Below are 16,824 nucleotides of genomic sequence, written 5' to 3' on the forward strand. Positions count from 1 at the left end.
TATACCCAGATAAATTATTACATATGTCCACCAAAACATATATACATGAAGATTTATTGAAGACTTTTTCATCATATTTAAAAACTGGAGACAACCCAGATGTCCAACCATGCTAGAGTTGGTTTATCATTTATTTTTCTTTTTAAGATTTATTTATTTATTTGAGAGAGAGAGAAAGTGAGAGTGCACACACAGGAGTGTAGAGCAGAGAGAATCTTCAAGCAGACTCCCCTCCAAGTATACAGCTCCACATGGGGCTCAATCCCATGATCCTGAGATCATGACCTGAGCCAAAACCAAGATCTGAGCACCCAACCCCTGAGCCACGCATGCCCCCTATCATTTATTTTAAAAATAAATATATTTTATCTGTGCTCCAGTTGCCTCTCCTTAAAAATGGGAATGAAAATATTAGAATACCTACTTCATAGAGTTTGATGGATACCTGTAATAAATTTTAAATCAGAAATGGAGATCCACGGATTTTAGCATATAACATGTACCTGTATATTTTGTAACTCTTTCTTTCTTTTTTTTTTTTTTTCTCAAGATTTTTATTTATTTCTTTGTCACAGAGAGAGTGTGTGAGTACAATGGACAGGGGCAGGGGGAGGGGCAAACAGAGACTGCAGACGGAGAAGGGGGCTCCTTGCTCAACAGGAGCTCAACCTGAGCCAAAGGCAGAGGCTTAACCAACTGAGCCATCCAGGCTTCCCTTTTGTAACTATTTCAAGAGACAATCTGAAATGGGTTACCTTTATAGGACTTATTTAAACCTGATATTGTGTATGTATTTATTTGTTTATTTGTTTATTTTTTATCTGCCAAATTAGAATGCAATCCTTATTACAGCCAGTGTTTTGTTTTGTTGGTTGAATTGAACAGTGCCCGGCACATTGTAGGAGTTCTGTGCTTGGACTTATCAGTGAGCCATGAATGGTACAACCATGAAATAGGAAAGTATTACTTAACATATATGTTCACTCTGTCTGAGATAAGGATGACCTAGAGAGTAAGAACTTGCTTTGAGTTAAATTTGAAAAGAAGCTCATTCATGGTAACATTTTTAAAGAAACAAAAAAGAGCTTTCTGGATTATTGTGATGAATTACTTAAATTACCCAACAGCGATGAGAAGGAAAGAAGTCCACTTTTTTTTTTTTTTTTGACTTGGTAAATATGAGAATTATAGTTCTTTTTACATGGCCCTTGGGGGAAAACACATATTTATGTTAATTATTGCTCTTTTTACATAACTATAGGGGGAAATTACATATTTATTCAGCTATGGCTATTATACCACTTGAGAATATTTACCTTACTTCTCATGTCCCAGAAAAACTAAAGTCCTATTGATTCTTTTTTTAAAGATTTTATTTATTTATTTGACAGACAGAGATCACAGGTAGGCAGAGAAGCAGGCAGAGAGAGAGGAGGAAGCAGGCTTCCCATTGAGCAGAGAGCCTGATGCGGGGCTCAATCCCAGGACCCTGAGATCATGACCTGAGCCGAAGGCAGAGGTTTTAACCCCCTGAGCAACCCAGGTGCCCCTAAAGTCCTATTGATTAAGTGAAGTTAATGATTCCCTTTTTTACCAAATGTCCTTTTTGTCCTCTACAAGATTTTCCTGCATGCACAGTTTTGTGAGGCTCAATGCCAAGGGTCCCCAAGAGCATCCTGCCAATTTAATAAATCTGTGTTTGATCGAGTTCTTTAAGTTACTAATAATAGGAAACTTAAAAGGATGTTTCATAAATCTAAATTTAAAATGGCATTTACAATTTAGGAAGGTGAAGGTTTGCAGTTGAAATTACCTTGGGTTTAAGAAACAATCAAGTTTTTTCATAATTATTGATATTACTCATACATCATAAATCATGTCCTGGTTAACAGCTTAAACGTCTATAAAGTTGAGATTTATAATAATTCTAGTATTTCTTTTTACTTTTGTATTATTAAGCATACTCATTAAGAAGCAATTTCACACCAGATTGAATTTAAATTTATTCTTATCCAAATTTTGTTCCCGGTAAGGTTTCTGCGCAGATCTCCTTGCCATTTGAGTGGCATCATTTGCCCTAACACTGAATGGAATAAGGGCCAATGATAATGATAACGGTAGATTCATTCTCCCATTCTATCTGATAATTCCTGACAGTTGTCATTTAATAAGTACATTTATTAATGATAAATGTCTTCCTTGAAGCATCTCAAATCAGGCTCAAATTGGGTGTGGAGCCTGCTTAGGATTCCCTCTCTCTTCTTCTGCCCCTCCCCTCCTCTCTCTCTCTCTCTTAAATAAATAAATAAACATTTAAAAAACTAAATGTAATGCAAATGAGCCAAGCTTTATTATTTTAAAAATATTTTATTTTAATAAATGACATGCTCAGGTCTTGGATTTTGTTATAATGAATGTGATTATGGAAATAGCCTGTTTTAACTCTTTAGACCTAAATAACATTTTAGGAGAAGAAATGAAATACCATACAACTCACATCCAATTTCCCCTATTGTTAACAGATTTTATTAGTATGGTACATTTTTTTTATTGACATATAGTGTATTATTTGCCCCAGGGGTACAGGTCTGTGAATCCTTAGACTTACACATTTCACAGCTCTCACCATAGCACATACCCTCCACAATGTCCATCACCTAGCCACCCTACCTCTATCCTCCTCCCCCTCCAGCAATTCTCTGTTTTGTGAGAGTAAGAGTTTCTTATGGTTCGACTGCCTCCTGATCACATCTTGTTTCCTTTTTTCCTTCCCTAACCTCTACAACACCCCCCCCACCCTGCCTCTCAACTTCCTCATATCAGAGAGATCATATGATAATTGTCCTTCTCTGATTGACTTATTTCACCCAGCATAATACCCTCTAGTTCTAGTATGGTACATTTTTAAACTACTGAACCAACAGTGATATTATTATAACTTAAATCCATATTTTATTTGGATTTCCTTAGTTTTTACCTAATGTCCTTATTCTTGTTCTAGGACCCAGTCTAGCATACCAGATTACTTCTAGGTATTGTATCTCTTTCATCTTCTCTAGATTGTGGCAATTTTTTACTTTTATTGTTTTTGATCACCTTGACAGTTGTGAGGAGTACTGATCAGGTAACTCTTCTCTCTAATAGATAGATAGATACATATATGTGTATATATATTGCTTATGTGTATATATGCCACATAATCATATGCATAATATATATTACATATCATATATAGATCTATAGACCTCATTTAATTTTTGCTGATTTCCCCAATAAAGTCCTTTATAGGTCAAAGACTTTATCTAGGATCCAACTTTGCTTTTAGTTGGCATGTCTTTATAATCTCAGCCTGAGGTCCTTAGTATCCCCTTGACTTTAACAACCTTAATAACTTTCAGGAGGGGGCAGTTTATAGATATTTCTCAATTTGCATTTACCTGATATTTCTGCATGTTATAAATTTTGTTCAAGAATACCACAAAGATAATATGTGTCTTTCATAGCACATAATAAGAAAGACACACCATATCAATGTGTCCCATTACTGGTAATGGTAGCCTCTTCAAACCTTTACCCAAAATTTTTATTAGTGATTTGTGAAGCATTGATTTGTTGAGAAACCTTGGGTGAAAATGCAAATCACTGTGCTTGAATATATTTTCTTTTTCTTCTCTTTACCCCTTGAGCATTTATTGAGTGTTTTTTCAGGCATGAAGCAATAAACTAGCAATGAAGTTTTGATCACGAATGAGGAGGTTGGCATACTAAAAAGGCAAAATTGGGGATTTATGAAATAATTTGCTTGCTGAGAATCTACCTATTTTCAATGGCAATAATAATTTAATATGAGTTTTCTAAAATTCAGACACTAGCTTAGTTTAACTTATTTGTCTTTCTGTAAGTATCTCAAAACTATTTTTCCTTAGGGTGAAACGTAATTTATGTTTGATGGAATACATCATCCAAATTGCATCATTTCACATTATCTGTGTATCTTGAGTTTGGGTATGTGCCACATTATATTTATTCCTCCTTTCATTTCCCCTTTTCTCATAAGCTTATTAATAGTGAATTATGAAATTTCTGAAATAATATATTTCACAGTGCCTGGGAATTTTTACATCTCAAAGTCAGACGATCTGGGGTGCAGTCCCAATCAACCAAGAAGTGGAATTATGACATTAGGCAGAAGCTCTTTGCTTATGATTCCTCAACTATAAAATAAGTTTAACAATGAAAATAATGTTACAAAGTTTCATTAAAGGATTAAAAGATAATACGTTTGAAGTACTTAGTAAAAGCTTGGGCCATCTTGTGAGTCTACTTTGCCTTGGAACTATGCTGCAGACATAGTTACATAGAAGTGTCTTCACAAAGTAAATGCAAAATATAAGTTCATGGACTGGTGGTAATTTGCTGAACAACACTGACAACATGAGCTTTTCCTCACATAAGAAATGACATGATCTTGGAATCTGTTCAGTTTGAACATTCACTTTCCCGATCTAATTCCTAGTTTTGTGATGGTCTTCCACATTTCATCATGCCTCCTTGCATGAATACTGGCATTTTTGGACATCTGTTCTTACCAGTCATTGGGGTAGATCTAAGAACACAGATGACATCCATGATGAAGTGTAACAGTGAGATTTCATCTATAGTTAAGAAATTTTAACACATTTTGTGTTTTCTTTATGATTGTTAGACACAATAAGGTAATTTTAAAGTTAAATATATTTATATATTTAAAAATATAAATTTATATATATATGTATATATATATGAATATGAAATGTCCATGGTATTGGACACTTGATAAATATCTTCAAGGAATAAAAATAACTGAACCTCCAGAGTCATAGCCTTTCACAGAATTTCTTTGAGAGAGAGCATGAGCACGTGATCTATAGCACACAAAAGCTTCCGAAGAAAGAAACTCCAGTTCTTTTTACTTATCCCTGTTTTCCACCTCAAGGGAACTAGAAACATCCTCTTTGGGAAATGGGAGACCATTACGATAGGAAAAAGGAGATGGAGATTAATGGACTAGAAAGAGACATATAAGAATATATATTCTACATTAGATATGTAAATGGGAATCAATTTTTCAGCTGTTTTAAAAAATTCAAGTATTTGACAAATTTCAAATTTAGCTCTTATACATATGCTATATATATATATATAATATACACATACATACATTCTCTCTGTGTATCTGTATATATAGATGCACACATATATATTCGATTTAAGCTTAGTTGCTCTTTAGTTTTTAGTAAAGATGAGTGTAGGTGCTTATCACTCAAACAATAATAACCCTCTTATTTTGAAGACACTTATCTACATGAATTTGCCTTTAATAATTTCTTCAGAAGAAGTGACTTTCAGCTTTCATAATTAAAATAGGAAATCCAGAATTTACACACAGGAGCAAAAACTGTGTCATGTTAAAGGGAAGATGAAGAACATATGTAATTTAAAAAATTTTTTCTTTGATTTTAATAAATCCTTGCAAAATAACATCCACTAAATTTGAATTCAGGAATGTATGCTATTTGCACTTCTAGAAGGTTTTAAGATAAACTTCACATAGACGTTTGATTTGGATAAATTTTTGGATAAAACAAATATTCTGTTAATTAATTAATATAAAACCATCATAATGGTCACAGAGACAATGATTATATTACGCTCTCAATAAGTGACCATAGACTCGAAGATAATGTAATTTAATCATTGTGAGAAAAAGCTGAAGTCTTCACCAATGTGAACCTGTGTACAAATTCATCACTCTACTTCATTTGTGAAGACTCTCTTGGTTTTCGAATATATCACTATATCTAAAGCATATTTCCAAGTCAGGGATGATTTCCAAGAAAGATCATACAATTATTTTATCTGAGGAGGAAGTTAACAGCTGTATAGTAGCCAAAGAATGAATGGCTTCTAATTTAGAAAGATTACTATGATGGAAGAGAATCCTCAGGTCATCAAGGGTAATTGAGAAGACTGACAATACAGACAATATTTTCTTTACCTATTTATCCATCAATGAACACTTAGGTTTTTCCAAATCTTGGCTATTGTAAATAGAGCTGCAGTGAACATGGAGGTGCATTTATCTTTTTGAGTTAGTGCTTTCATTTCCTTTGCATAAATACCCCAAAGTGGCATTACTAGATCATATGGTAATTCTATTTCTAATATTTTGGGGAAGCTCTGTGCTGGTCTGCACAACGGCTGTACCAGTTGACCACCAACAGTGCACAAGGCCACCTGGAATTTAGTTTTATGTAGGTTGTGAAGTAGGAATTGGTATCATTTTTTTTTTCCCATGTGGATTTCTAATTGCACCAAATATCATATGGTTTCACTTACTCATGGAGCATAAGGAATAACATGGAGGACACTGGGAGATGGAGAGAAGTGAGTTGGGGGAAATTGGAGGGGGAGACAAACCGTGAGAGACTGCGGACTCTGAGGAACTAACTGAGGGTTTTGGAGGGAAGGGGGTGGGGGGTTGAGTGAGCCTGGTGGTTAGTATTATGGCGGGCACATATTGCATGGAGCACTGGGTGTGGTGCATAAACAATGAATGCTGGAACACTGAAAAGAAATATAAAATAAAATGGAAAAAAAATACAACATTAAAAAAAAAAGACATTGCACCATTTCTTGTAAAGATCATTGAATTCAAAACCACTGCTGTATTGTCTTTCTCTATGAATGAGGTGCCAGTTTGTGGGGATTATTTTTGGACACAATACACTGTCCCACTGGTATCTTTGTTTATTCTCAAGCCAGTACTGCAGTGTCTCAATTTCTGTAGATTTATATTGAAGTCAGGGAACTGGGTAGTATAAGTCTTCCCACTTAGTTCTTCTTTAGAAGAGACTGTCTTTCTATTCTTGACTCCATGAAGTTTCATGTAAATTTTAAAATCAGCTTATAAATTTCCACATCTATTGACAAATTTAAAAAGAATGGAGATCTTTGCATTATTGATAATGCCCTTTTATTGATAAAGCATATCTTTCCTCTTATTTAGTTCTTTAATAAACCATCAAAATACAGATCTAAAATATTTCTCATAAGTGCTTTAATCCAAATTTCACATTCATAGGCAGGAAACAATTCCAGAGGAGCAGGGATCATCGAGCTCAGGGGAGCTAGAGATGAGACTTGATCCTGTCTCAGTTTCTGGTCGGTTGAGTTTTTGAGCCACACTCATAATGAATTACTAGTATTGTTTGTCACGTACAGTCCATCTTCATGATTCACTGATTCTATAATTGCAAATGTGCCTCCTTGCTCAAATTTATTTATAAGCCCAAATTCAATACTTGCCAAACTTCCATGCTCATTCACAGACATGTGCTGAGGAATGAAAAATTTGAGTCATCCCCTGTACACACGTCTACCTCAGGCCAAACAAGATGATGCTCTACCATCTTGTTTCATGTCTCTTACTGTAAACAAATGTACTTTTTCTGCTATTTAATTAGTGCCACATTGTTTACATCTTTGTACTTTTTGCTGGTGATTTTGCTGTTTAAAATGGCCCCCAGGGGTAGCGCTGCAGGGCCATCTAGCTTCCCAACACAAGAAGGCAATATGTACCTTACAGAGAGACTATATGTATTAGGTAAATGTATTCAGGCATGAGTTATAGTGCTGTTGACTGTGAGCTAAATGGTAGTGAATCCAAAACACATATCAAATAATGTGTCTTTAAACAGAAGCACACATAAAACAAGGTTATATATTGATTGGTTGATGAAAATGTTGTGATGAGGCTGGGGGGGAACCTAAGCTTGTGTCCCCCCCAGCAGTGGGATAACTCCGTATTCTCTGTGGAAGCAGTGGTTCAATATTTAAGTCAGTGCTCATGGTGACTTTATAGAACATAATCGCCATGGATAATGAGAAGCAATTGTATTTATATGAAGCCATAAATAAAATGCTTCTGTGGGGAAATACTACAAGTAAACTTGCAAGTGAGGACAAGTCTTATCTTTTGGGAGTGCTGTTCATAATTTTTTGGTCAGCATCACTCACCATGGATCACAGTTAACTGAGAACTGTTCATTTTTTGCATTCACATTATAATTTATCTTCTGCATCTCCTTGAAATACTGAAATTTCTTGCTTTGATTTTCTTTAATTTTACCATTTGCATGTATCTACATTTTCTGCATTTCCCAATAGCTGTATAAAATCATTTGTGAAAGCAGACATGAACTAAATAAGTAAGTGACCCCCTCAGGCAGCTGCCCACACTGATAATCATCCCATGCATTAGAATGTCCTTCAGAAAACCAAAATTATATTACTGAGACTTGTTGAGATGTTAAAGAACACAGAACATGGTCATGTGCATGGCAGATGTGCCCTGAAAACTGTGAATAATAATGTATAGGGCAGCATGGCTTTATAATATCATATTGAGAAATTCATGAAGCACCTCCTCTACAGAGAGTAAGTCATGGTGATACGTGTATATTTATATTTATTCAGAGAGTGTGTGTGTGTGTGTATGTGTGTGCATGTGTGCATGTGTGTATTTGCATACATAGGTGTGTGCTTCTGTTCAGTATACCTGTAGTGAAAATGAATGAAATCTGCTTTTTAACACCATTTCTCATGTCTCATCTCCCTTTGCTTGTTTGCATCTAGAATAGGCCATTTCTTTGGGACTTTTTGGTTTCTCCAGACCTTCCATGTAAAGATAAAATGCTTTATCTTTTTTTTTTCTTACCTATTTCTCTTATATTAATTTTTTTTATCATGTTATGTTAGTCTCCATACAATACATCATTAGTTTTTGATGTAGTGTTCCATGATACATTGTTTGTGTGTAAAATCCAGTTCTCCATGCAATCCATGCCCTCCTTAATACTCATCACCAGGTTCACCCATTCCCCTGACTCCTTTCACCTCTAGAACCCTCAGGTTGTTTCTCCAAGTCCACAGTTTCTCATGGTTCACCTCTCCCTCTGATTCCCCCTGCTTCATTTTTCCCTTCCTTCTCCTAATGTCCTCCATGTTACTCCTTATGTTCCACAAGTAAGTGAAACCATATGATCATTGACTCTCTCTGCCTGACTTATTTCACTTAGCATAATCTCCTCCAGTCCCCTCCATGTTGATACAAAATTTGAGTATTCATCCTTTCTGATGGAGGCGTAATACTCCATTGCATATATGGACCACATCTTCTTTATCCATTTGTCTGTCAAAGGGCATCTCAGCTCTTTTCACAGTTTGGCTATTGTGGGCATTGCTGCTGTGAACATCGGGGCTCTTATATTAGTTTTAAACATCCCTAACCCTAGCCTTTTTCTGATGGGTCAAACAGGTAAGTGGTAGATCACAGATAAATGTGTGCAGCCCAGTCACTGACCCAGGTTAGTGCTGCATTTACCTGTGCATGTCTGCATGGGGATGTTTCCACATTCTGTTAGTGGACACAAGTAGGAACAATGTGTGCTAAGATGTTTGGTCTGAACATTCAGCTGTGGAAGACAGCAGCACTCGCTCGTCCATGCAAATGCTGAACTCATAATGAGGCATATTTCCTGAGTCCTTTGCTGTCAGCAACTAAATACCACATTTTCAAAGTTGGAGGGAAAATCTTTAATCCAGTTGTTAGTGAAACTGTAGTGATTGTTAGTGAAATTGTAGTGAATAGAGACAGCACCCAGACTAAATACAATGCTGAAATCTGCTGTTATAATAACCCTTTCCACTTAATTTTCAAGGACCTAAATTCTCCTTTTAAAAAAAGGGCTTAAAATCCTATTTAGAGATCATGCATGACCTTTATTATGGTATCATTACAGAAATGAGAAAATTGATTCTCTTTGTCGACATGAGGAAATTATTTCTCCTTTATTTTCCTTTCAAAGATATTAACTAAGACAATTCACTATAGAATCATATTTCTACTTGTAATTTCAGGGAATAATAAAAACATATATGGGCACATAAATTCTATTGGGGGCAATTATGTGTGGCACCCAAAAAATAAGGTTAAATCCTAAAATGAGAGTGATTGAAATTGAAATTTTTTTTGGATAAGGTTCAAATTGCATCCATGAACAAATGCACAATAAGTCCTTTCATGTGTAATCCAACAACAGTCTTTGTTGGACTTCGTCAGCAAGTGCACTTTTTCTAAAGGCAACTAAAAATATAATATAGGTTTGTTTTAAAAGATGAGGTATTAAAAATTATATTTTTTTATAAATGTGATTTTTAAAAGTAAAAGAAAGATGTCTGGTGGAGAGGAAAAATATTAATTGATGATAATATATTAAGGCACCTTAACACTCTTAGGTTGCCTTTTGTGAATTTCAAAAACGTTTGGACAACTGGAGAAAAACATAGAGTTTTTCGTGGTTAGGGTCTTTGAATTTGCAACTATGTCTTTGGATTTGTGAATATCACACAGGGAGAAGTAAAATCTTTCAAATCATCTATTCCAACCAAATACTGTTATGCAATATTTGTTTTTAGAAACTTAATCTCAGATAAGACTGGGAAACATAGAAAGTTGTGAGATTTAGAGAATATTATGCTTTATTTTCTCCTTGACTAACAACAGTTCTTATCTTCTAACAACTGCCATTTTATTACTTACTCAAATCAGCAGGGATGTTTCATTTGCATTTTGGATTTTGAGACTCAAAGGTGAGATTAGTTGTTTTTTTTCCCTCTACATATATAAATAATACTTCAAACTTTACATCTAGTCAGATTGAATTTATATTATTAAAGCAGCATGTAGAAAACTGTCAACCTGTCTACATAATTTAAAATTTCCAACAGAAAATAATGTCACTGGGTAATAATATAGCCGCTGAATGTTACACAAATGGTTACATGATCAAGTGAGAGAATCATAAGGTTTTCTCTTGTTTGCTTGTTTTACTTCTGAATAACTCTGATATGTCATCATGATTTAAGCCCCAATGTTTCATAATGTACAGGTGAAGCACTATTGATTGTGTTGAAACTTTGCCTTCCTTCAATTAAAAAAGCAAAGCAAAACAAAAGAAAAAAAAAACTTGTCAAGAAAGAAAAAAATTGGTTTTAGTAATAGTGAGTTGATTAAAAAAAAAAGTCTTTGTTCTAACATCTTGTCCTTTTAGGTGCGTATTATAGGGGCTGGCAGAATTGATTAAATAGAGGGCTTGTGATTGTTTTCAGCACCCTTTCTGCTTGTCACCCGAAAGCCCTTCTTCCCTGGTGTCCAACCCACTCACTATCTGAGCACCTCCAGACACTGGCATGTGCTCCCAGCTCTTCCAACCTCCTCTTCCTTCTCCTTAGTACCCGTGTTGTGCCCTTGGCTTCAGGACTTCAGAATCCCTCCCCACAATAAGTCTAGTACTATAGGATATGCTGCCTCAATAAGTAGATAGAGAGACACTGACACATTGTTTTCAAAATCTGCTCACACCTACTGTTCACGTTTTTTCTGTTTCATTTTGTCTTTGTTTTTATTCCTTTTGATTTTTTAAAATCAGTCCCACAGCACAGTTTTTTTTTGTTGTTGTTTTGTTTTGGTAACAAAGATCTTTAAAAAATACCTTGTTGGTGGGGGGACATCTGGGTGGTTCAGTCAGTTAAGCACCCAACTCTTGGTCTCAACTCAGGTCTTGATCTCAGGTTTCTGAGTTCAATCCCTGTGTTGGGCTCCATGTCGGGTGTGGAGCCTACTTTAAAAAAAAACAAAAACAAACAAACAAACAAAAACAACTTTGTGGGATTCTGTGGTTTTGTTTTATTATAAGGTTACCAATAATTTTATTTTCACACAGGAGACAGAAGATACTTTGAAATCATATGTTACGTGATGTATAGGTGATAGTCAAATCCAATATATGTATTTTGAAGCAGATCCTTTTTTTCCATTGCTACTTCCTTTCTAAACACTATTTCCTAATTTTTAAATAAGCTTAGTGTTTGACTTTGACTTCACTACAATGGCCCATGTTTCTAAGAGCCTTGATGAAGGGAAGGAGGAATACAGAGGTATTATTACCACAGAAAATACTTTGTTTTAGTAGTTATCTGGAAACAAAGCATCATTCAATTTTAAAATTTGATAATTTAAAAATCAAAGCAAGCTGCATTAGAATGATTTAGATGATTTTTTTTTTTCAAGAAAGCACAATATCTTTGGGGACTGGGATTACAATTTTAAAAATGAAAATTGTCAGTTTAGAAGTCTTAGCAGTCTTTCAGTGATCTCATGTCTTCACCCACGGTCTCCATCCATGGTGTCCTGGTGTTCTCATATATGCTGTTCAGACCATCTCCTCTCTTCTTTGTGTTATCTTTGACCTGCTGCAAGTCAAAATTTGCCCTATAGACCTGCCTGCCAGGAAGGTTGACTTTGTAAATGCTCACTAATTTGTATCGATGGCTTGTTTCTTTCATCACACTTGTAATTTTTGTTTTTTTTTCTTAGATCAGAAGTTGCAAAGTACTGTAGTTACTGGGCCTCATGTATATATTTTGTTTGGCCTATTCGGTCCATAGTTTAATTCTCTAAAATCTAGGCGAAATTTAGAACCAAGACATTTCTCATAAAATTAGGATATAAGAAGACTATATTCCAACTTGGCAAGAATTTGCTTCGTAGAATGTATGTGATTCTCAGTCTGCTCCCGAGCACATCAGGCTCGCTTCATTCATTTACTCATTATGTGGTCGATCCATGTAGAGATCTGGATTTGTACCCACTGGAAACAGGAATACATGAGACAACTCCTTTTCCTTTTCCATCCTCAAACTATTTCTCCATGAAAGAATGCCATTTAAAAACTAACAAAACATATCTCTAAAATTAAAAAAAAAATGAAAAGCCTCTGATGCATAGAGGCAGAGAGGTTATGTTTATTGATAAAATTTATTTATTCATGATTTCAATGCAGTGGTTAAGGAAGAAAAGTATAAGATGCAAACACAACAAGAAGGGTACTTATTCTGATGTGGGATGGAGCACACTTTGCCGGGAATGGTTTAGGAGAAGGGATGCTGAGTAAGTGGAAATGTAACTCATGAGGAGGGCTCCAGCTAAAGCTTGACTTCTAGAGGCTCTGGATGTAGGAAGACACTGTGCAGGGAATGACCTACAGGTCAAAGAAAATAACAGTGACTCTCTGGTGGAGAGCAACACTGAATGAAGCTAGATACACAGGCCAAATGCCAAATCATGGTCTTGTGGGCTGTAGTAAGTTTTGTCGTTGTTTGAATCCCAAAGGAAAAGATCTGGTCCTCTTGCCAACACCCGCTACTCAGTGGCCTTCAGCAACTGTGGCAACTCAAGTTCTCTCTCCTGATGCACAGAGCACCACTGTCTCTGATGTCCCATCCTCAAACTTCCATCATGTCATTCATCTCTCCTAAGTGGTTTTTGACTTTAAAATAAAGATGCTAACTTCCACATACAATTTAAATTCTAGTTTGTCCATTACTTAATGCATCAAGGTTTTCTTTTTTTGTTTTTGTTTTTGTTTTTTAAAGGAGGAACAGCAGATTCATTCTCTCCACAGGGGCTGAGATGCTAATGATCATGAATTGGTTCAAATGTGCTTCACACTGAGTTAGGGCCCTCTGTTTTTCACCCAAAGCAAGGACCGTGATGTTGGAAATTTCAGCTTTCACAAGAACTCGTATGGAAGGTTTAGAAGCGTTCTTTAGAAATGCATCAGGTCTGTGGCCGTGAGCAGCTGCCTACTCTCTGTGTAACAGAAGCCTGAGCTTGTGCTAGAACACTTCTGGTGTGCTGTTGATGGAACGAGGATTGACGGCTTTTATTTTATTTTATTTTCAGCTCACTCCAGTTGGCACCACGATATTTACAGGATTTTCAGGAGACAATGGAGCTACAGACATAGACGATGGACCAAATGGACAGATAGAATATGTTATCCAATATAACCCTGATGATCCGGTACGTTAGTATCTACTTGTGATGTGACATCACCATGAGGAGTAAAAACAGTGCTTACCCCAGCGGATCCTTACTATGTTTTTCTGTTACTTAGCTCCTTGAACTATGTTAGTAGTCATTCAGCTGTTAAAAATTATCTCAAAATCATCATCTTTTAACTAATTGTGTTATAATTTTAAAAAGCACTTTTTAAAACTCCTGGGTGGGTTTTGTAGGCAAACACTTAAAATGATTTATAGGTACAATATGCCATTTTCATGACATTTCCATTGTGCTTGTGGACTCTTAAGCATTCCAAATAAATCATCAGAGGTGGTGTAACTAGTGTGATGTATATGTTTTATGGCGCATGCCAGGTAATACCACACCACCACTGTCCACCAGGGAAGCCTGAGGTAGAGAAGAGAACAAAGCCTTTAGCTGTGGCCTTCTTTTTTTTTTTTCTTTAAGATTTTATTTACTTATTTATTTGAGAGAGAGAGGGAGAGAAAGCATAAGCAGAGGGAACAGCAGGCAGAGGCAGAGGGAGAAGTAGAATCCCCGTGGAGCAGGGAGCCCGATGTGGGACTCGATGCCAGGACCCTGGGATCATGACCTGAGCTGAAGGCAGACACTCACTAACTGAGCCACCCAGGAGTCCCACTTTTTTTTTTTTTTTAGATTATTTATTTCTAATTAGAACATAGGATTTCTATTTTTTTTAAGGCTGTGAAATTATTTCTTCCAGTATATTACATTACCTATCACACTGATAAGATCAAAATGGTTTTGTTGCAGCCTGAGCGAGAAGCCCTCCCTTCCTCCTTCCCCCAGAAAGCTTCTCAGGGTACCATTGGTGCCCCCAAAGCATCCTTTTGAAATCACTTCTTAAGTGAATTTTCTTTATTCTTTTTCTTTTTTTTTCCCCCCTCGGGCAACACTTTATTGAGAAAGCATTAACCATAAGTTCATTTGATTTAAATTTCGTTTTTTAATTAACATATAATGTATTATTTGTCGCAGGGGTACAGGTCTGTGAATCCTCAGGCTTACACACTTCACAGCACATACCTTCCCCAATGTCCATAACCCAACCACCCACTCTGTACCCTCCTCCCCCAGCAACCCTCAGTTTGTTTTGTGAGATTAAGAGTCTCTTACGATTTGTCTTCCTCCCAATCCCATCTTGTTTCATTTTTCCTTCTCAACCTCCCAAGCCCATTGTATATGTGTGTGTGTATGTATGTGTGTGTGTCTGTGTGTATGTATGTATGTGTGTGTGTGTGTGTGTGTATATATATATATATACACACACCATATCTTCTTTAGCCATTCATCTGTTGATGGACATCTAGGTTCTTTCCATAGCTTGGCTATTGTGGACATTGCTGCTGTAAACATTCAGGTGCACATGCCCTTTTGGATCACTACATTTGTATCTTTAGGGTAAATACCCAATAGTGTGATTGCTGGGTCATAGGGTAGCTCTATTTTCAACTTTTTGAGGAAACTCCATGCTGTTTCCCAGAGTGGCTGCCCCAGCTTGCATTCCCACCAACAGTGTGGGAGACCCTTTTCCACGCCAGCATCTGTCGTTTCCTGATTTGTTAATTTTAGCCATTCTGTCTAGTGTGAAGTGGTATCTCATTGAGGTTTTGATTTGTATTTCCCTAGTGCCGAGTGATATGGAGCACTCTTTCATGTGTCTGTTGGCCATCTGGATGTCTTCTTTACAGAAATGACTGTTCATGTCCTCTAACCATTTCTTGATTGGATTATTTGTTCTTTGGGTGTTGAGTTTGATAAGTTCTTTATAGACTTTGGATACTAGCCCTTTATCTCATATGTCATTTGTGAATATCTTCTCCCATTCTGTCAGTTGTCTTTTGGTTTTGTTAACTGTTTCCTTTGCTGTGCAGAAGCTTTTGAGCTTGATGAAGTCCCAATAGTTCGTTTTTGCCCTTGCGTCCCTTGCCTTGGGTGATATTTCTGGAAGAAGTTGCTGCGGCTGAGGTTGAAGAGGTTGCTACCTGTGTTCTCCTCAAGGGTTTTGATGGATTTCTTTCTCACAATGAAGTCCTTCATCCATTTTGAGTCTATTTTCATGTAAGGAAATGGTTCAGTTTCATTTTTCTGCATGTGGCTGTCCAATTTTCCCAACATCATCTGTTAAAGAGACTCTTTTTTCCATTGGACATTCTTTCCTGCTTTGTCAAAGATTAGTTGACTATAGAGTTGAGGGTCTATTTCTGGGCTCTCTATTCTGTTCCATTGACCTATGTGTCTGTTTTTGTGCCAGTACCATGCTGTCTTGATGATGACAGCTTTGTAATAGACCTTGAAGTCTAGAATTGTGATGCCACCGACTTTGGCTTTCTTTTACAATATTCCTCTGGCTATTCAAGGTCTTTTCTGGTTCTGTATAAATTTTAGGATTATTTGTTTCATTTCTTTGAAAAAAATTTGATGGGATTTTGGTAGGGATTGCATTAAATGTGTAGATTGCTTTAGGTGGCATAGACATTTTCACAATACTGTTCTTCCAATCCATGAGCATGGAACATTTTTCCATCTTTGTGTCTTCCTTAGTTTCTTTCATGAGTACTTTATAGTTTTCTGAGTACAGCTTCTTTGCCTCTTTGGTTAGGTTTATTCCTAGATATCTTATGGTTTTGGGTGCAATTGTAAATGGGATTGACTCCTTAATTTCTCTTTCTTCTGTCTTGTTGTTACTGTATAGAAATTCAACTGATTTCTATGCATTGATTTTATATCCTAACACTTTACTGATTTCCTGTACAAGTTCTAGCAGATTTGGAGTGAGTCTTTTGGGTTTTCCACATAACATATCATATCATCTGCAAAGAATGAGTGTTTGA

The 16,824-nt window shown here is 36.2% G+C and overlaps 1 protein-coding gene across 5 annotated transcripts in view; it reads left to right on the forward strand.

The window, feature by feature from the left end:
* The window catches only part of PCDH15 (protocadherin related 15), a gene marked incomplete at both ends in the record, with an annotated part of 820,110 nt that overhangs the window by 292,964 nt on the left and 510,322 nt on the right, over positions 1–16,824 (forward strand). For all 5 annotated transcript variants that reach the window (XM_080823084.1, XM_080823082.1, XM_080823083.1 and 2 more), the window contains one exon: positions 13,847–13,966. In XM_080823084.1, the coding sequence (XP_080679210.1) occupies positions 13,847–13,966 (120 nt within the window). The remainder of the gene's footprint in view (positions 1–13,846; positions 13,967–16,824) is intronic.

Source organism: Martes martes (genome assembly GCF_963455335.1).
Source record: "Martes martes genome assembly, chromosome: 14".
Taxonomy (NCBI): domain Eukaryota; kingdom Metazoa; phylum Chordata; class Mammalia; order Carnivora; family Mustelidae; genus Martes; species Martes martes.